We start from the raw sequence: 22,744 nt of genomic DNA on the forward strand, positions 1-22,744 counted from the left end.
ATCGGTAAAGGTTTTATGATGCCATGTGGGTGCTTCAAATATATCGCCTTCTTCACTTTCAATTTGTATTTTTTCTTTATCATGGGGAAAATTATTCTCAACAAATTTTACATCTCTTGACACCACCATTTTCTTGTTCTTTATATCAAAAATCTTATATCCCTTTGTGCGACATGGGTAACCCAAGAAAATTCCCGGTCTCCCCCTTTCCTCGAACTTATCTCCTCTCGTTTCTGTGTTGCGATAGTATGCAAGACAACGAAAAATTTCATGTGGCCATAACTTGGTTTTTGGTTGTAAACAATTTTGTATGGGGTTTTGTTGTCAATCGTCTTGGAAGGGAGACGATTTATGATGTAAGCCGCTGTTAAGATGCACTCACACCAAAAGGTAGAAGGTAACTTGGCTTCAAATCGTATTGCTCGTGCTGTCTCGAATAGATGTTGATGTTTTCGCTCAACAACCCCATTTTGTTGAGGGGTATGAGGACAAGTGGTTTCGAGAAGAATTGCTCATTCTGTGTAGAAGTTCACCATGTGATTCGAGGTGAGATCCCCCCATTATCACACCGGACGCTTTTTACACTTTTATTATATTGAGTTTTGATCATTTTACAAAAACCAATCAAGCAATCACTTGCATAAGATTTATGTCATAAAAGAAAAACCCATATTGACCGACTAAAATCATCAACAACCGTAAGAAAATAATTAGCATGCATAATTGAAGATGTTCGATATTTTCCCCATATATCGCAATGTAAAAGTTCAAAACACTCTGTTGATTTGATAGAACTAGTAGAAAAGGGAAATCTAGTAAACTTTGCCCTTGCACAAGAGTCACAAACCATATTGTTCGAGCTTAAAGAAAAAAATCAAAATGTGAAAGTTTGCTATGTGAGGCATGTCGCAAGCGTTTGTGCCATACTTCACTTGTTGTTGCTAAGGCTTCTCTTTTATTTTCTTTGACTTTCATCCGATATAGACCTCGTTGGCAACTACCCGTCCCAATCAATCTCCTCGAACTCAAGTCTTGCATGACAAAAAAATCTAGAAAGAATGTTATGGCGCATTTAAGTCCTTTTTTTAACCAGATAACACATAATAGGTTACACGTGAAGTCCAGAACATATAAAACATCTCGGATTTCACTCGCGTTAGGTAAAGTACAAGCTCCTTTTCCTTTTACAGGAATAGAGTCGCCATTTGGTATGGTCACGAGTAATTCATGTCATGATTCAACATTGTTGTGAAAAGAGTCGATAATGTGGGTTATATGCTCGGTACAACCTGAGTCTACAAACCAATTGTTACCTTCATCAAATATACCTGCCATGTTGGTTATCGGTTGAGCAACATCAATATTCTGAGATTTTTTCGCTGTGAAAAGATTGACAAATTCCCTATACTGTTCGCTGCTTAGTCCGGATATAGTAATCTTTTCATCACCATGCTTATCATTCATTAAGTCTCGTTCTATTTCAACAAAAGCTGCTTTCGCTTTTCCTTTTTCTGGTTCCCTTTGCTGGGCCACCATTCCGGGTACCCGATCCGCTTGAAACAACTGTCGCGAGTGTTTCCATCTTTCCCGCAAAAATCACAATGTTCAACTTTATCGTTTCCTCCTCTTTTTCCATTTCTTGGACCCATTTTTCTCTGTGACCACACATCAACATCATGCTTTATGTGAGCTTGAAATGTAGCCGTTTCACTATTGGTCCTTTTTCCAGTTGAGAATGCTCTTTGCTGCTCATCTTCTGCCACAAGATGGTATGTGTCCTAAAGTAGGAATAGGCTTCATTGCTAATATTTGGGTTCTGATCATTGTCGAGTCCGAGTAAGAACTCATATAATTTCTCCTTGTCTCTTAGTTCAGTGAGTCTTTTACTGATCCCACATTTGCAACCTGCATAAGAACATTTAGGTATATTAAAAACTGAACTTATCTCGTCCCAAAGTGACCTTGGCTTGGTGTAATATGTAGAGACAAAAGCCCCATCTTGCTTAGTTGTTGTGAGAAGTTGGTTTAGTTCACACGCCCTAGGTGCGTTTTCCTTCCCGAAACGATCACAGAGGTTGTTCCAGATTTCTTCGGCAGTGCTAGCGTATTTGACACTAGATCTGATCTCCCTTTCCATGGCTGTAGTCAGCCACCCTTTAATCATGGCATCGCATCAAAGCCACCCCATGTGATTATCGTGTGTCTTCTCTGGTTTCTGAAGGGTTCCGTCAACGAACCCTATTTTATTTTTCGCAAATAGAAAATTCTCCATTTCTTGAAACCAATCAAGATTAATGTTTCATTCACATGCATTTGCCTCGGATAGTCTGAGGGGTGAATATAGTAAGGAGAGCCATGGTCGGATGTTTCTTCGTTAGTCTTGTTTGATGAGCCGCTGCCATTGTCATCTTCCCCAACCATGTTGAATGGAGATTGTGATTTTAGGGTTTTGTTCAAGCCGTTACCCGCTCTGATACCATATGAATTTTGGAAGTCAAGTATATTTTGTATACCTACATTAATAGGGGAATACAAAGAAAAAATATATACAGAGGAAGGAAACTAGAGATCCTGTCTTTTACGCTTAGAAAAAGAAACACAATAATAAAAGGACTAAAGTTACGTGAATAAGATAAGGAAAGGATCAATAATTGGAACAATCCAAAACGTCAAGGCCTCCTATTAATAAATACTAAAGAACGAAAGCAATCCGATTAAGTAAATCCTAAAACGTGTGAACTTCAATATGATCTTCCAATTAAATTCCGGAAATAAACAACTCGGGGCGTGGGTTGAAAGAAATTAGAAGATTCGAAGAGGATTTCTTATTGATGGCGAGAATGAATTAAGAAGCACGAAAACTCCATTTTGGGCGACGTTCCCGTATCTGGAACGACCAAGAAACAGATACGCCATGGAAACGCTGTGGAAACGTTTCAGTGACGTATCAGCTATCCAAGAAACGTTTCTGTGAAGTTTCTGCAAAGTTTCCATTTTTTTAAACAACTGTTTGCCATAAATCCAAAATTCGAAACTTTTATTGGACGAATACTTATGAAATCAATTAAATGATCATTACAGAGTTTAAGAGATAAAACGAAAAAAAAAAAAAAAAAAAGACTATAAATTAGTTGAGGAAGAAGCCTTAGTTACAGAGTCTCTCGAAGAACGCTTTGTTGGTATATATATAAGTTATCCAAATACCGGCGACGCAAAATGCGAGCTCCAAAGCACGGAGGAGACCGACGTTGTGTGACTCCATCGGTGCCGGAATCTTGGTATCAAGTGTAAATCATTGATTCTTCAGAATCAGAGATTGGACAAAACGCTTCCGAAATAATGGTGCGGTAGTAGAAAGGAGTCTTCAAGTAGCATGTTATATATATATATATATATATATATATATATATATATATATATATATATATATATATATATATATATTCACACATACCTAAGCTTGTGTGGGGCTATAACATATATTCACTTTTCCATATATATATATATATATATATATATATATATATATATATATATATATATATATATATATATTCTAGAATCCACGTTAGCTTTTCGTACGTGGAGGCTTTTGATTGGATACGTGACTAAATGCTATCATCCTATTGGTTAATGGATACACTTAAGACAATATAAATTGTTCAAATAATTTGCAGTAACACCCTTGTGGTTTTACAGATTCCATAAATATAATCCCTAAACTTTAAATGTTTAGATTATCAATATGTTCTTAATTATTATTAAGAATTTTCAATTTTGTAACCATGATTTTTTTTATAATATATATGTTTTTTTTTATAATTTTATATCGCTGTATCTCTGCCGGATCCGTATCTTGAATTTTTGAGTTTTATCGTTTCCCGTTTCCATTCCGTACCCGTTTCCTGTTGCTGTATCCGTTTCCGTGCAACTTAGGGAGTTAAAAGGCTTCGATTGTAGTCGACAGTCAAAGACATTTGGGGTGATGCTAAACACAGACTAGGGACGAGAGGGAGTTGTGGCGACCGATTTGTGTTATACTAATTATATATATTTGAAATAAATTTTGTAATAATACCTTATATGAGGTTTATTTTTCCAATTTCTGTCAAACTAGGGACCATGTTGGTAAATTAATATGTAGATACTATTTCTGTTATTTCATCGGACTATTTATATGATTTTGGTAAACAAGTGTGACCATTTTTGTAATTTTGCAATTGGATATGCATAATTTTTGTCCTTTAATGAAACGTTTGATAGGTAAACACTAAACTTATGGTTTTGGTGTCGCCATGTTGAACCTGCTAAGTAGAACATTTCTTTTTATATTAAGATAACTTCACATTAAACATGTGTTGAACATTGAATTTGAATCTAAAAGTTGACATAATACATTAGTAATTTACATGCAAGTTTCCCTTTCAATTTCATGTCATATTTCTAAATCATTCATTCTTAGAAAGAAACATTTCTTTAAAAAGAATGTCGAGTTTGCGATAAAAACTACATACATAGTTTATTAAATAATTGAAGAGAATAAATTTTGTGGTCCTAACTGTCAGAAGAAACACAACCCATACAGGGGTTAGAAAAGATATAACAAAACAAGTACCTATTGACTTCAGGTCTCCTTTTCTACATTGACTCTAAACTTCTACAGTCTCAATATTCATAAAATGAAGTTATGAGTTGTTCTTACTTGCCACATTATCAAACAATGTGGAACACCTCCTAAAAAATTAGCATTCCAGTGCACACATTAACCATTCTGATGATGCTTTCTTTCATGTTTGCATCCTGGTGTCCTGATATTCAACAATGTCATAATGGTCAGAATTATTTCACTTGCAACAACGGAAGTGTAGTTGAGATAAACATAAATTCCAGAAATAAACAGTGTCTGAATTTCATATATGATCTACCAGTTAAATTCCAGAATTAAACAACTCGGGTGAGGGTGGAAAGAAACTAGAAGATTCGAAGAGGATAGCTTATTGTTGGAAGAGAAGGAAGGAGTTAAGGCTGCGATTGAAGTTGACAGTCAAGGACATCTCGCGTGATGATAACCGATTAATTTGAACCTTAGGGTTTAATAATTATAGATTTTGAAACTATTTTTATAATAATCTCTTACTTGAGGTTTATTTTTGTAATTTTTGTGAAATACGTGGACCATGTCAGTAAACTCAATAGCATGTAGATAACATTTATGTAATTTTGGTCTAACACGATGACAATTTTTTGTTATTTAGATGCATTAGACGAGACCATTTATGTGATTTTCTTAAACAAATGGGACCATTTCTATAATTTTGTTTAAACAAATCAAAAGTTTGGACGAATTTTCATGATTTCGTGAAACAAAAAGACAATTTCTATGAATTTTCTATTAGGAAATGATCTTTTTAAACATTGAAAAATAGACGCCATTTTTGTAAATTTGTATAGGCAAGGTCAATTTTTTGTAATTTTATGAAACATAAAGACCATTTCGGCAATAATTTAAGTAGGGACCATTTGCCTAAATTGCCATGTTTCAGGGAAGATTTTCATAAATAGACATGTTTTCAAGGACCATTTACATAAATAGACACGTTTTCTTAAATCTGTCCGGAAATTGTACGGGAAATCAAAATTTATAAGAAGAGATAAAATGGAGATGGAAATTTGGTAGGAAATTCTTAAATAGATTCGATGTGAATTGTGAAGAGACATGAGAAAAAAATTAATGTTTATATGTTATGATGTTTATGAGTTTATATACAAGTTTCACTTTCAATTTCAGAGTCGTATTTCTAAACACTCACTCTTTGAAACATTTCTTTAAAAAGATTTGGAGAATATGCAATAAAAACTACATACATGATTTATGAAACTGAAGAGAATAATTACTGTGGTCCTAAGTGTCAAAAGAAACACAAACCATACAAGGGGTTAGAAAAAATAGAACAAAACAAGTATTGACTTCAGGTCTCCTCTTCTAACTTATATAGTCTCGATATGCATAAAAGGAGGTAATCAATTGCGCTTACTCATCACATCATCAAACAATGAGCAGCAAATCCTCCAACATTTGCATTCCCGTGCACATGTTAACCATGCTGATGATGCTTTCTTTCATGTTAGCATCCCCATGTCCCACTGATCATGTTCAACGATGTCATAATGCTTGGACTAATTTTGCTTGCAACAATGGACGTGTAGTTGAGATAAACATCGGTTACTGTGACGAAAGTGGCCTGATAAAGGTAATCATTTCCTCATTTCCGAGTGTTGAGAGGCTAGAAATTTCACATAGTAATCTTATAGGGAACATCCTACAACAGATTGGCTTGCTGCAAAATCTGACATATATTTCTGTCTCATGGAATTATAACACAGGAGGTACCTTTCCTGTATACATTACCAATCTCACCCGATTAGAACACCTTGACCTTTCAGATAACAATCTCAGCGGAAACGTCCCATCTCAGTTGTGGAGTCTCAAGAATTTGAAGTTTTTGGATCTTAGCTACAATTGGTTGACCGGTCCAATCCTTCAATCTTTTGCTTCCATGGTCAATCTCACCCAATTAAAACACCTTGACCTTTCTCATAACAAATTCATATGTACCCTCCCGTCTGATCAGTTGTGGAGTCTCAAGAACTTGAAGTTTGTAGATCTTGGCCACAATCAGTTGACCGGTCCAATCCTTCAATCTTTTGCTTCCATGGTCAATCTCACCCAATTAGAACACCTTGACCTTTCTCATAACAAATTCATTGGTACCCTCCCGTCTGATCAGTTGTGGAGTCTCAAGAACTTGAAGTTTGTAGATCTTGGCCACAATCAGTTGACCGGTCCAATCCTTCAATCTTTTGCTTCCATGGTCAATCTCACCCAATTAGAACACCTTGACCTTTCTCATAACAAATTCATTGGTACCCTCCCGTCTGATCAGTTGTGGAGTCTCAAGAACTTGAAGTTTGTAGATCTTGGCCACAATCAGTTGACCGGTCCAATCCTTCAATCTTTTGCTTCCATGGTCAATCTCACCCAATTAGAACACCTTGACCTTTCTCATAACAAATTCATTGGTACCCTCCCGTCTGATCAGTTGTGGAGTCTCAAGAACTTGAAGTTTGTAGATCTTGGCCACAATCAGTTGACCGGTCCAATCCTTCAATCTTTTGCTTCCATGGTCAATCTCACCCAATTAAAACACCTTGACCTTTCTCATAACAAATTCATATGTACCCTCCCGTCTGATCAGTTGTGGAGTCTCAAGAACTTGAAGTTTGTAGATCTTGGCCACAATCAGTTGACCGGTCCAATCCTTCAATCTTTTGCTTCCATGGTCAATCTCACCCAATTAGAACACCTTGACCTTTCTCATAACAAATTCATTGGTACCCTCCCGTCTGATCAGTTGTGGAGTCTCAAGAACTTGAAGTTTGTAGATCTTGGCCACAATCAGTTGACCGGTCCAATCCTTCAATCTTTTGCTTCCATGGTCAATCTCACCCAATTAGAACACCTTGACCTTTCTCATAACAAATTCATTGGTACCCTCCCGTCTGATCAGTTGTGGAGTCTCAAGAACTTGAAGTTTGTAGATCTTGGCCACAATCAGTTGACCGGTCCAATCCTTCAATCTTTTGCTTCCATGGTCAATCTCACCCAATTAGAACACCTTGACCTTTCTCATAACAAATTCATTGGTACCCTCCCGTCTGATCAGTTGTGGAGTCTCAAGAACTTGAAGTTTGTAGATCTTGGCCACAATCAGTTGACCGGTCCAATCCTTCAATCTTTTGCTTCCATGGTCAATCTCACCCAATTAGAACACCTTGACCTTTCAGCTAACTATTTCAGCGGAAACCTCCCATCTCAGTTGTGGAGTCTCAAGAACTTGAAGTTCTTGGATCTTAGCCACAATCAGTTGACCGGTCCAATCCTTCAATCTTTTGCTTCCATGGTCAATCTCACCCAATTAAAACACCTTGACCTTTCTCATAACAAATTCATTTGTACCCTCCCGTCTGATCAGTTGTGGAGTCTCAAGAACTTGAAGTTTGTAGATCTTGGCCACAATCAGTTGACCGGTCCAATCCTTCAATCTTTTGCTTCCATGGTCAATCTCACCCAATTAGAACACCTTGACCTTTCTCATAACAAATTCATTGGTACCCTCCCGTCTGATCAGTTGTGGAGTCTCAAGAACTTGAAGTTTGTAGATCTTGGCCACAATCAGTTGACCGGTCCAATCCTTCAATCTTTTGCTTCCATGGTCAATCTCACCCAATTAGAACACCTTGACCTTTCTCATAACAAATTCATTGGTACCCTCCCGTCTGATCAGTTGTGGAGTCTCAAGAACTTGAAGTTTGTAGATCTTGGCCACAATCAGTTGACCGGTCCAATCCTTCAATCTTTTGCTTCCATGGTCAATCTCACCCAATTAGAACACCTTGACCTTTCTCATAACAAATTCATTGGTACCCTCCCGTCTGATCAGTTGTGGAGTCTCAAGAACTTGAAGTTTGTAGATCTTGGCCACAATCAGTTGACCGGTCCAATCCTTCAATCTTTTGCTTCCATGGTCAATCTCACCCAATTAGAACACCTTGACCTTTCTCATAACAAATTCATTGGTACCCTCCCGTCTGATCAGTTGTGGAGTCTCAAGAACTTGAAGTTTGTAGATCTTGGCCACAATCAGTTGACCGGTCCAATCCTTCAATCTTTTGCTTCCATGGTCAATCTCACCCAATTAGAACACCTTGACCTTTCTCATAACAAATTCATTGGTACCCTCCCGTCTGATCAGTTGTGGAGTCTCAAGAACTTGAAGTTTGTAGATCTTGGCCACAATCAGTTGACCGGTCCAATCCTTCAATCTTTTGCTTCCATGGTCAATCTCACCCAATTAGAACACCTTGACCTTTCTCATAACAAATTCATTGGTACCCTCCCGTCTGATCAGTTGTGGAGTCTCAAGAACTTGAAGTTTGTAGATCTTGGCCACAATCAGTTGACCGGTCCAATCCTTCAATCTTTTGCTTCCATGGTCAATCTCACCCAATTAGAACACCTTGACCTTTCAGCTAACTATTTCAGCGGAAACCTCCCATCTCAGTTGTGGAGTCTCAAGAACTTGAAGTTCTTGGATCTTAGCCACAATCAGTTGACCGGTCCAATCCTTCAATCTTTTGCTTCCATGGTCAATCTCACCCAATTAAAACACCTTGACCTTTCTCATAACAAATTCATATGTACCCTCCCGTCTGATCAGTTGTGGAGTCTCAAGAACTTGAAGTTTGTAGATCTTGGCCACAATCAGTTGACCGGTCCAATCCTTCAATCTTTTGCTTCCATGGTCAATCTCACCCAATTAGAACACCTTGACCTTTCTCATAACAAATTCATTGGTACCCTCCCGTCTGATCAGTTGTGGAGTCTCAAGAACTTGAAGTTTGTAGATCTTGGCCACAATCAGTTGACCGGTCCAATCCTTCAATCTTTTGCTTCCATGGTCAATCTCACCCAATTAGAACACCTTGACCTTTCTCATAACAAATTCATTGGTACCCTCCCGTCTGATCAGTTGTGGAGTCTCAAGAACTTGAAGTTTGTAGATCTTGGCCACAATCAGTTGACCGGTCCAATCCTTCAATCTTTTGCTTCCATGGTCAATCTCACCCAATTAGAACACCTTGACCTTTCAGCTAACTATTTCAGCGGAAACCTCCCATCTCAGTTGTGGAGTCTCAAGAACTTGAAGTTCTTGGATCTTAGCCACAATCAGTTGACCGGTCCAATCCTTCAATCTTTTGCTTCCATGGTCAATCTCACCCAATTAAAACACCTTGACCTTTCTCATAACAAATTCATTTGTACCCTCCCGTCTGATCAGTTGTGGAGTCTCAAGAACTTGAAGTTTGTAGATCTTGGCCACAATCAGTTGACCGGTCCAATCCTTCAATCTTTTGCTTCCATGGTCAATCTCACCCAATTAAAACACCTTGACCTTTCTCATAACAAATTCATTTGTACCCTCCCGTCTGATCAGTTGTGGAGTCTCAAGAACTTGAAGTTTGTAGATCTTGGCCACAATCAGTTGACCGGTCCAATCCTTCAATCTTTTGCTTCCATGGTCAATCTCACCCAATTAGAACACCTTGACCTTTCTCGTAACAAATTCAGTGGTACCCTTCCATCTCAATTGTGGAGTCTCAAGAATTTAGAGATTCTGGATCTTAACCAAAATCAATTGACCGGTCCAATACTAACATCTTTTCGTTCCAAGGTCGATCTCACCAGATTAGTACACATCAACTTTTCCCGTAACAATTTTAGTGGTACCCTACCATCTCAGTTGGGGAGTCTCAAAAATTTAGAATTTCTGGATCTTAGCAGAAACAGGTTAACCAGTCCAATCCCTCCATCTTTCGGTTCCATGATCAATCTCAAATTCCTAGACTTGAACACAAATCAACTAAGAGGACCAATTCCACAGGAACTTTGTAATCTGCAAAAGCTAGAAACATTGAACCTGGGTGACAATCTTCTTCAAGGTCCAATTCCCTCAGCTTTGGGTTGTTTAAGCCAACTGATACTTTTGAACCTTGGTATGAATAACATCAGTGGCCTCATTCCTCGACTTATAGATTATCTGAACTTAAAACATCTCGACCTTAATCATAACCATCTTTCTGGTGTGATTCATCTTGATTTTACAACCTTGTCGACACTCTCTCACCTTGATTTTTCATCAAACCGTTTGTCTGGGAATGTATCCTTTCAGTTTCAGTTTCCTTGTATATTACAGTATCTAGACCTCTCTGATAATTTCCTGACAGGTTACAACGGATTAAATAACTGCTACCATTTAAAGTATCTGGACCTTAGTGATAATATTTTTGTTGGAGAAGCAGTTAATTGTACGAATTTCTTAGGGTTGGAATACTATAGCCTAAAAGGTTCTGAGCATTGTTGGGGATATTGTACGGAAATTGGCTTTATATGCAACACCTCCAAAGAACACAAATCCATCCTCCTTTTGGAGATTCTTCTTCCGATGATTGTTGGATTTTGTTTCTTAGTGATTGGTTATGTGCTTTACCGTCATAAAAAGGCTACCACACAGAAAAGTCAACCAGAAATACAAAAACATGGAGATGTTTGCTCGGTATTGAATTATGATGGGACACTTGCATTCGAAGACTTCATCAAGGCAACAGAAGACTTCGACCTCAAATATTGCATTGGAACCGGTGGTTATGGAAGTGTTTATGAAGCAAAACTGCCAAACGGTAAAACATTTGCTTTGAAGAAACTCCATCGGTTTGAAGCCAAGCAACCAGCATTTGACAAGAGTTTCAAGAACGAGATCCAAGTCCTAACCAACCTAAGGCACAAAAACATTGTGAAACTCTATGGTTTTTGTTTGCATAACAATTGCAACTTCCTTGTATATGAATACATGGAAAAAGGAAGCCTATTTTGCGCATTAAGTAACACTGAATTCGCTGTCATATTGGATTGGAAGACAAGGGTAAACATTATCAAACAGGTGGCGCATGCTTTGTCGTACATGCATCATGACTGCAGCCCACCCATCATTCATCGAGACATATCAAGCAACAACATTCTCTTGAACAAAGAAATGGAAGGATTTGTGGCTGACTTTGGAGCAGCTAGATTGCTCGACCCTGATTCCTCCAACCAAACCGTTGTCGTAGGAACTTTGGGATACATTGCTCCAGGTATGTATGTGTAGATTCTAATGATTCCTTTAGCTTTTTTAGTAGATGAAATTACACTAAACAATCCTTTGGTATAAACATGTAGAACTTGCATACAACATCATTGTGAACGAAAAATGTGATGTGTATAGCTTTGGAGTTCTTGCACTTGAAACAATTGGAGGGAAGCATCCCGGAGACCTTCTGTCATCCATCAACTATTCTAACGGGAAAGGTGCAACGTTGGAAAGCATATTTGACAAGCGACTCCCTTATCCAACTGATGATAGACAGATTGAAATGCAAATTCTCTGTGTTTACGATGTTGCACTAGCATGCATTCGCATGGACCCAAAGTCTCGTCCGACAATGAGAAACGTCTCTCATGAATTATCCAAGTGATATTGCACCATTTGTACCTTATGACCATATCTTTGTTCGTGTGCCTTCCGGTTGAAATTTCTTTCAAGTTTGTTTTTATATGAAATCTGTTTATGTGATCTTATTGTTTTTTATTCAAAACTAGTTCTTGTATACATAATACATCAACATGATGTGCATTCTTGTGCAATTGATATGAGATACAAAACTTGGTGTAAACCTAATTGAAAACTAAAAAAAATATCATTGCAGGCTTGCAGCAAACAGATTGAATCAAACCAGCACACATCAATTTCAGATTCAATTATTGTCCTGTTCCTGTCACTACAGCAAAGAGTTGCAATAAACAGAACCAGTTTTTGTCCGAGTGCTTGTAGAAAATATAAAACAAATTGAAATTCAAATTGCTTGGTAAGTAAACCCTAAAACAGTGACTGAAATTCATATATGATCTGCCAATTAATTTCCCGAAATAAACCACTCGGGGACAGGGTTGAAAGAAATTAGAAGATTCGCAGAGGAGAATAGCTTACTGCTGAATATGGAGGATTCAATTTCTCATAGAGGGTGTTTTGGTGGTTGTCGAAGGTGGAGCTCTTGTGTTCTTAGATACCAAACAGGAGAAACAAAGAGAAATGAAAGTGGATGTGAACTGCTTCCAAAAGTTTTGCTATTTTACACCAAAGAGTAATAAGACTGGATGTGGATTGAGTAATTTTCCTTTGTTCGTCATCTTTATTTCTAAAATTTCTACTAGATTAGAATCTGAAACTTGTAAATTGATTTCCCCCCTCAAAATTAAAATCAAAACCCATATTCAAATCTGAATCACCCAACTTGATTTTCACCCTCTCCCTCGTAACTGACATGGGGAGTTAATAAGTAGCAGGTTTCAATGATTCAATCGATAGGTGAGGTAATCAGATTTGGTTATGCAATAAATTTTGCGATTGAACTCTGAATCGACGACCCCTCGTCATCATTGATTTCATCTCCTTATCACTCATACACATGTAAGTCAAAGCATAAAACAAAAGGTAACAATTTCACCCCACTTTCTTTCTTTGATTTGCTCTGCTTTTGTTTAGGTCTCCGATGAAAATCTCTAGACATTTGGTTGGGGAGTTTTCTAGCGAGGGAAGAAGATGTCGTGTAAAGAGGGTGGATAAGATGTCGTTCAAAAAGGAGTAGCGCCATCCAAAAGTCATCGTCTTTGGTGGTTGCTCCGACAGCAAAGAACGGGATAATTTTATGAAACAACAGGACAAAATCTGTAAGTTTTTTATTAGAAAAGGACCATTTTTGTAACTTTGAAAAATAGAGATCATTTTTGTAAATTTGGCCTAGTCAGAGTCCCATTGTTGTAATTATATGAAACATAACGACAGTATCTGTAATATTTTAGTCAGGGACCATTTACACAAATAGGTAGACAATTTGCATAAATAAGCATGTTTTTAGGGATCATTTACATAAATACGCATGTTTTTCTAAATCTGTCCTAAAATTGTATATATTTATATAATTTACGGGAAATCAAGATTTGTAAGAAGAGATATAAGGGAGATGGAAATTTGAGAGGGAATTCTTAAACAGATTCGATTTGAAGAGATGTAAAAAGTTATACGTAAAAAATTAATGTTTATATGTTATGATTTTATGTAAATTTATATATTATGATTTTTATGCAAGTTTATATAGAAGCTTCCCTTACAATTTCACTGTCATATTTCTAAATCATTCATGCTTAGAAACATTTGTTTAAAAAAAAGAATGCCAGAGTTTGCGATAAATACTCAGACATGGTTTATGAAATAACTGAAGAGAATAAATATTGTGGTCCAAACTGTTGGAAGAAACACAACCCATACGAGGGGTTAGAAAAAATATAACAAAAAAAGTACCTATTGACTTGAGGTCTCTTCTTCTAAATTGAGTCTATCATATTACCATCTTGATATGCATAAAATGAGTTTATCATTTGTCCTTACTCGTCATATCATCAAACAATGTGGAACACCTACTCCAAAATTAGCATTCCCATGCACATGTTAACCATGCTCATGATGCTTTCTTTCATGTTAGCATCCCGATGTCCTACTGATATTCAACAATGTCATAATGGTGAGAATTATTATATCACTTGCAACAACGAAAGTGTAGTTGAGATATACATCTATAGATGTAATGAAAGTGACATGATAAAGGTAGTCATTTCCTCATTTCCAAGTGTTGAGAGGCTTTATGTTTCAGATAGTAATCTTACAGGAAACATCCTACACCAGATTGGCTTGCTGAAAAATCTGACCTATGTTTCTCTCACATGGAATTATAACACAGGAGGAACCTTGCCTGTATTCTTTACCAAACTCACCCGATTAGAACACCTTGACCTTTCAGATAACAATCTCAGCGGAAACCTCCCATCTCAGTTGTGGAGTCTCAAGAACTTGACGTTCTTGGATCTTAGCCACAATCAGTTGACCGGTCCAATCCCTGAATTTTTTTGCTTCCATGGTCAGTCTAGCCCAATTAGAGCACCTTGACCTTTCCGGTAACAGTTTCATTGGTACCCTGTCATCTTTTGGTTCAATGATCAATCTCAAATTCCTAGACTTGAGCATAAATCAACTAAGAGGGCCAATTCCACAGGAACTTTGTAATCTACAAAAGCTAGAAACATTGAACCTTAGTATGAATAACATCAGTGGCTCCATTCCTCCACATATAGAATATCTGAAGAACATAAAACAACTCGACCTTAATCATAATCAGCTTTCTGGTGTGATTCATCTTGAATTTAGAAACTTGTCTAGTCTCTCTTACCTTGATTTTTCATCAAACCGTTTGTCCGGGAATGTATCCTTTGAGTCTAGCTACCTGTAGATTACAGTATCTAGACCTCTCTGATAATTTCCTGACTGGTTACCATGGATTAAATAACTGCTACTATTTATCATATCTGGACCTTAGTGATAATATTTTTGTTGGTGAGACAGTTAACTGTTTGAATTTCTTATGGTTGGAGTACTATAGTCTAAACGTGTCTAGGCTTTATTTGGGATATTGTACTGAAACTAACTTTCTACGCAAGCCCTCCAAAGCACACAAACATATCCTCCTTTTGGTGATTCTTCTTCCGATAATTGTTGGATTTTGTTTCTTAGTGATTGGTTATGTCCTTTACCCTAATAAAAAGGCTACCACAGAGAAAAGTCAACTTGAAATACAAAAACATGGAGATGTGTGCTCGGTATTGAGTTACGATGGGACACTTGCATTCGAAGACAGAGGACTTTGACCTCAAATATTGCATTGGAACCGGTGGTTATGGAAGTGTTTATGAACCAAAACTGCCAAATGGTAAAACATTTGCTTTGAAGAAACTCCATCGGTTTGAAGCCAAGCAACCAGCATTTGACAAGAGTTTCAAACCCATGTTTGAATTGAAATTGAGATACTGATACAAGTTCTTCCCTTCTGAATCAGATAGATTCATATCTGAAAGAGGTTGACAATAAGTTCTTTCAAAATTGACTATTTGTCCCTCTGTTAGAGGTGTTCCAGAAATATCTGCGATCGAGTAAATAGCTCTACGAACGAATGGATTGGATCGACTTGGAAAATGGAAAGATTTGTACAAGTTATACGTTAAGAACGAGATCCCAGTCTTAACCAACCTAAGGCACAAAATCATTGTGAATAATTGTCATCATTATATACATAAAAATTGTAAGATACGCATTGGATGATGTATATTTCTCTAGAAATCAATGTATTAACACCCTAATTCAGGTACGATTGTCATCAATTTATACATAAACATTGTAAGATACACATGGGATGATCTACATTTCTATGAAAACCAATATATTAACAACCTAAGTGGTAAATTATTCAGATTTTCTTAAAAAAACTGAGTCTTTCGGTGTCCGGTTCAGGTACAATCATCATCAAACGATACACACACATTGTAAGATACACATTGGATTATCTATATTTCTATGAAAATCAGTATATTAACACCCTAAATGGTCAATTATTCGGTTTTCCTTAAAAAACTAAGGGTGCGTTTAGTTGCGGAAAAATGCACCGTTTTCCGGAAAATTTTTCCAAAAAAAATGAGAATTTTGAAAACGCGTTTAGTTCGTCTATTTTTCTAAATTTTTCACGGAAAATGAAAATTTTCCGTTTTCTAAAATTACAAAGAAGTTGTAAAATTTTGGAAAACTGATAATCATTGTTTTCCACATTTTTCTAATTCCAAATTTTTTTTATAAACACACACCCACTCCACCCCATCCACCTCTACCTACCCCCACCCACCCCCACACACACACACCCATCCACCCGTACACACACACACCAACCCATAAACACACACACATACATACCCACTCACACACACACACACACCAACCCACCCACACACACATACATACCTACCCACCCACAAACACACACACACATATACATAAATACATACATACCCATACATACCCACACACACACCGACCCACACACACACACACACACATACACATACATACCCCCTCCCCCCCCACACACACCCACAAACACACACATACATACCCACACACACACCGACCCGCACACACACACACACACCAACCCACACACATACACATACATACCCACACACACACACACACCCACCCACCCACAAACACACACACACCAACCCACACACATACACACACAAACCCACCCACAAACATACACACATACATATCCACCCACCCACACACACACACCCACCAACCCCCCAACCCCCCCCCCCACACACACACACACACCTACACCTACCCCCACAAACACACACTCGCACCCCCACCCACCCAACACCACCACGACAATCACCGACCTACCATCACCACCTCCACCACTACGAACCCGTCACTAGCACCACCACCACCGCTGTTGCCACCATCACCACCACCGACACAATTGCCGCCGCCACCACCATCGCCTGTCATCACCACCGCCGCCGCCGATCCGCTACCGTCACTGCCCCCACCCACACCCTACCACCGCTACCGTTTTCTAAAAATGAAAACCGATAGAAAAATACACATTTAAACACGTTTTCTAATTTTCTAAAACTGAAATGAAAAATGAATAAGTTTAACTAAACGCGTTTTCAAAATTTTTCAATGAAAAATGAAAACGGAAAATGAAAAATGAAAACGGAAAATGAAAATCGAAAAGGGAAAACAAAAAACGAAAAATGAAAATTGTTTTTCCGTAACTAAACGCAACCTAAGTCTTTCCGTGCCTGGTTCGAGTACAATTGTGATTAATATATACACAAACATTGTAAGAGATGAATTGGATGGTCTATATTTCTCTGAAAATCATATATCAACACCCTAAATGGTAAATTATGGATAAATGGAACCAGAGAAATTACCCACACCGTCCGTTATTTTTAGAATATGTCTATATGTGGTAAGTGACAGATGAAAAGATTCACATATTCACATTCTCTCGTAAGTCGGCTTAGAGTGGATAACTTATTTTCATTATGAATGTTGTTTAGACAACTGCGATGTATAAACAACAATATACCTATGGATTTTCCCCACTTCCTCAGTTGGTTATTAGATGGAGACTAATTGGGTGATTAAAGTAGATTAATGTTCGGTTAGTTGAGGTTGACGACGTACAAATCGATTTCGTAATGAGGTGAACGTTCGTCAAAACGTTCGTCACCCTAATGAACCCCATAGATGTGGAATATATCATCAACCTGGTGAAATTGTTCAAATTCTCGATTAAGATTTAATACAAAGTGAGTTGTGTAATTTTTTTTGTCTTGTAATTTGTGTTTAAGTCATTCAGTAATTTGGTTTTTAAGTTTTCTTATAGTTTTATGTTTAATTAATCTTGTAATTTTGTGATATTGTAATATATTCGATTTGTGTTTAAGTTCTTTTGGATTTGTTGGTATGTTTTTTCGAATGGTATAATTTGCTATGAAAAAAGAATCAATTATATTTTTAATACATAAATTTATGTCATATACAATAAAGAACAAAAAGTAGGGGTTTTAATGTAAAATATGTAAATAAAATGACATAATACTTGAAATAGTTGATATATAAAATAAAAATTGAATAAGACAATATGTTGTTGATTTAATATAAAAGATGTAAAATGAATATAACAGAATACTTGAAAGGGTTAATATATAAAATAAACCATTAACCGAGAAGTGGTCGTTGCTTTTTTGTGTGGGGTCATCCAAAAAAGTAAGAACAACTGATTTTACAAATGAATTTAGAATCAAACCACTTTTGCAAATAATTTCTAAAAACAACCCATTTAAAAATAAAAATAATAATTATACAAAAACTATATTGACTTCAGGTCTCCTCTTCTACATTGACTCTAAATACGCTAGAAGAAACACAACCCATACGAGGGGTTAGAAAAAATATATCAAAACAAGTACCTATTGACTTCGGGTCTCCTCCTCTACATTGACTCTAAAATTCTATAGTCTCGATATTGCATAAAATGAAGTTATTAATTGTCCTTACAAGTCACACCATCAAACAATGCGGAAAACCTCCTCCATAATTAGCATTCCTGTGCACACGTTAACCATGCTGATGATGCTTTCTTTCATGTTAGCATCCCAGTGTCCTACTGATATTCAAGGATTATATTATTGTTATTGTGGTTGGAATCATTTCACCTGCAACAATGCAAGTGTAGTTGAAATAGACATATTTCGTCGTGATGAAAGTGTACTAAAAAACTTACTCTTTTCAACATTTCCGAGCCTTGAGAGGTTAGAAATTTCAAAAAGTAATCTTGAAAGAAACAGCCTACACCAGATTGGCTTGCTGAAAAATCTGACCTATATTTCTGTCTCATGGAATTATAACACATGAGATACCTTGCCTGTATCCTTTACCAATCTCACCCAATTAGAATACATTGACCTTTCTGGTAACAATCTCAGCGGAAACCTCCCATCTCAGTTGTGGAGTCTCAAGAACTTGAGGTTTCTGGATCTTAGCCACAATCAGTTGACATGTCCAATCCTTCAATCTTTTAATTACATGTTCAATATCACCCGATTCGAACACCTTGACCTTTCCTGTAACAGTTTCATTGGTACCCTGCCATCTCAGTTGGGGAGGCTAAAAAATTTAGAATTTCTGGATCTTAGCCGAAATCGGTTAACTAGTCGAATCCATCCGTCTTTTGGTTCCATGATCAAACTCAAATTCCTAGACTCTCTTACCTTGATTTTTCATCAAACCGTTTGTCTGGGAATGTATCGTTTCAGTATCCAAGTATATTAGAGTATCTAGACCTCTCTGATAACTTTTTAACTTGTTACAACGGATTAAATAACTGCTACCATTTAACGTATCTAAACCTTAGCGATAATATTTTTGTTGGACAAGCAGTTAATTGTTCAAATTTCTTATGGTTACAACAATATAGTCTAAACGTTTCTTGTTGGGGATATTGTACAGAAATTGGCTTTCTATGCAACACCTCCAAAGAACACAAATCCATCCTCCGTTTGGACATTCTTATTCCCATGATTGTTGGATTTTGTTTTTTAGTGATTGGTTATGTGCTTTACCGTCGTAAAAAGGCTACCACAAAGAAAAGTCAACCACAAATAGAAAAACATGGAGATGTGTGCTCCATATTAAATTATGATGGGACACTTGCATTCGAAGACTTCATCAAGGCAACAGAGGACTTCGACCTCAAATATTGCATTGGAACCGGTGGCTATGGAAGTGTTTATGAAGCGAAACTGCCTAACGGTAAAACATTTGCTTTGAAGAAACTCCATCGGTTTGAAGCCAAGCAACCCGCATTTGACAAGAGTTTCAAGAATGAGATCCAAGTCTTAACCAACCTAAGGCACAAAAACATTGTGAAACTCTATGGCTTTTGTTTGCATAACCAATGCAACTTCCTTATATATTAATACATGGAAAAAGGGAGCCAATTTTGTGCATTGAATAACAATGAATTCGCTGTCATATTGGATTGGAAGACAGGGTAAACATTATCAAACAGGTAGCCCATGCTTTGTCATACATGCATAATGACTGCAGCCCACCCATCATTCATCGAGACATATCAAGCAACAACATTCTCTTGAACAAAGAAATGGAAGGATTTGTTGCTGACTTTGGAGCATTGAAATTGCTTGACCCTAATTCCTCCGACCAAACCGTTGTCGTAGGAACTTTGGGATACATTGCTCCAGGTATGTATGTGTAGATTCTAATGATTCCTTTACCTATGTTAATTAGTAGGCGAAATTATACTAACAAATATTCGGTATAAACATGTAGAACTTGCGTATAACATCATTGTGAAGGAAAAATGTGATGTGTATAGCTTTGGAGTGCTTGCACTTGAAACAATTGGAGGGAAGCATCCTGGAGACCTCCTAACGTCTCTCAACTATTCTAACCGAGAAGGTGCAACTTTGGAAAGTATATTTGACAAGCGACTCCCTTATCCAACTGATGACAGACGGATTAAAATTGAAATTCTCCGTGTTTATGATGTTGCACTAGCATGCATTCGCATGGACCCAAATTCTCATCCGACAATGAGAAACGTGTCTCAGGAATTATCCAAGTGATGAGTCACCATTTGTACTTAATGACCATATCTTTGTTTCGGTACCTCCCGATTAAAACTTCTTTCACGTTTGTTTTTATGTGAAACCTGTTTATGTGGTCTTATTGTTTTTTATTCAAAACTAGTTCTCATATACATAATACATCAACATGATGTGCATTATTGTGCAACTGATATGAGATTCAAAACTTTGTGTAGAGCTAAAGAACACCGGACTTCCTCTGTAGCATCCTTAACGTATGAACTAAATGTTAAATCTTCAACATGCCTATACCCAGGCACTTGCATACAGAATTTTTGGCTAGAATTATGTTATAACCTTCTACAAATTAATGTTGTAAAGTATGACATATTGGATATCATATAATTATGAGGGTCCCAAATCTATCACTCTTTAGTGTTGATCATCTGCATTCCAAATCGTAGTTCAAACAGCAATTGTGACATTGCAATGTATTGTGTTTACCTAAATGCCAAATGAGAAATATCATAATTTTACAATCTGATGATGAAACGTAGGCCCATCATAATAGGTATTCATTACAAAGACAATACAGAAAATAGAAACCAGTAAAACAATACATAGAGCATAACCATATCTTAGATTACTTACTAGATGGTGAATGCAATAATCGTTATGTGAACTTGATGTCTAAGGCCTTCTGGTATAGATAGCACGGGAGTGTTCGTGGTCTAGGTGGCCATGAATCACGACCATGCACAACACCCTGGTGGTTCGTGGTCGTGGCCCTCCGTGCTCCGGACAACGAACCCAAATGGCCAATAGTTTAATTTCTTGCATTAAATCTCGTTTGACCACTTTCTTGTCCTCCCTAACGGCTTCTTTTCTATTTCTTCAACATTCACCTATAAATACTACCACTCATCTTCTTATTTTCATACAATTCTTCTCCCATTTAGATACATTTTTGTTGTTTGATCCTTTAAAAACTATGTCTCCCAAAAATAATAAATGGTTAGAAGAGGAAGAAGAGAAATTAGCACATGGTGATAGTTTCGGAAGACGATGCTGGTAAAACTTTCGGTTCTTTTGGATAAATGTTGAAAGTGTTTTCCATGGTTTTATGGGTTGTGCAATTCAAAATGTTGATGAAATATGTTTGAAGTGTCGCGATATGAGGCCCAAATGTTCTGAGTTCAATGAAATTTACAATTTTATTGTAAACAACATACATGAAGCTGGTATCGATCCAGTTAATGTGGCAATGGAGAAATATGAAAACACAAATCATCAACGTTTTAGACATGTCAAAGCTTAGCAAAAATTGAAGAATTCTCCAAAATGGAATAACTTTGCTTAAAAAAACACAAATTAGAAGTTTGATATTTTATCCTTTTAATTCTTAATGTTATTTTTTTGTTTTTTATTTTAGTTAATGTAATTTTTAGTTTTAAAGTTATTTTAATTTTTTTTTCGTTTTACTTAATGTAGTTTTTAACTAATGTAATTTAGTATTTTAAATTAATGAAATTAGTATTTAAAAAAAAATTATATGAATTTTTTGTATTTTTTAATTAAATTTAATTAAAAAAATGAGGTGGAGTGTTATGTTTAGTGATAGGTATCCTATGTTAGTGGTAGAGGAATGTTGTGTTGATGTGACACTCACTACATATGTGGTATGTAGTAGGTATAACGGATAACCTAAGATGAGCCAATTCACACTCTAAAGTAAAATGGAGAACCTTTGAATGGCTCAGGATCCTTTATATTAAGTATAACAACTTCGAGATGATAATGGCAAAATGATACATTATTCGATACATAAATTGAAGATCTTTTCAAGAAAGACCAATTATGCCATCCAGGATACTCTGTAATGCGAGATGATCATGGCAAAATGATAAATTATTAGGAAATAAACAATTTTAAGACAATAACATCAGATTATTGAAAAAAAGACTGCAACCCGATCTATATCAGAAGGAATTACCAAGAAGTAGTCACAGAACAAGAGTA

The 22,744-nt window shown here is 36.7% G+C and overlaps 1 protein-coding gene and 1 pseudogene across 2 annotated transcripts; both read left to right on the top strand.

Annotated features, from left to right (window-relative positions):
* The first annotated feature begins 5,971 nt into the window (after positions 1–5,971).
* Positions 5,972–12,180, top strand: LOC145089091 (uncharacterized). Its single transcript, XM_079027583.1, has 2 exons — positions 5,972–11,751; positions 11,837–12,180. Exons 1-2 carry the CDS (start codon positions 6,054–6,056, stop codon positions 12,130–12,132), a joined length of 5,994 nt encoding a protein of 1,997 aa, XP_078883709.1. The 5' UTR covers positions 5,972–6,053; the 3' UTR covers positions 12,133–12,180.
* A 1,714-nt stretch (positions 12,181–13,894) lies between these two features.
* LOC145089092 (uncharacterized) lies at positions 13,895–20,916 on the top strand (annotated as a pseudogene). Its single transcript, XR_013701379.1, has 3 exons — positions 13,895–14,648; positions 19,032–20,380; positions 20,469–20,916. The product of XR_013701379.1 is annotated as an uncharacterized LOC145089092 (transcript).
* Positions 20,917–22,744: the final 1,828 nt, after the last annotated feature.

Source organism: Lactuca serriola, chromosome 2 (assembly GCF_051521515.1).
Source record: "Lactuca serriola cultivar US96UC23 chromosome 2, Lser_US96UC23_V15, whole genome shotgun sequence".
Taxonomy (NCBI): Eukaryota; Viridiplantae; Streptophyta; class Magnoliopsida; order Asterales; family Asteraceae; genus Lactuca; species Lactuca serriola.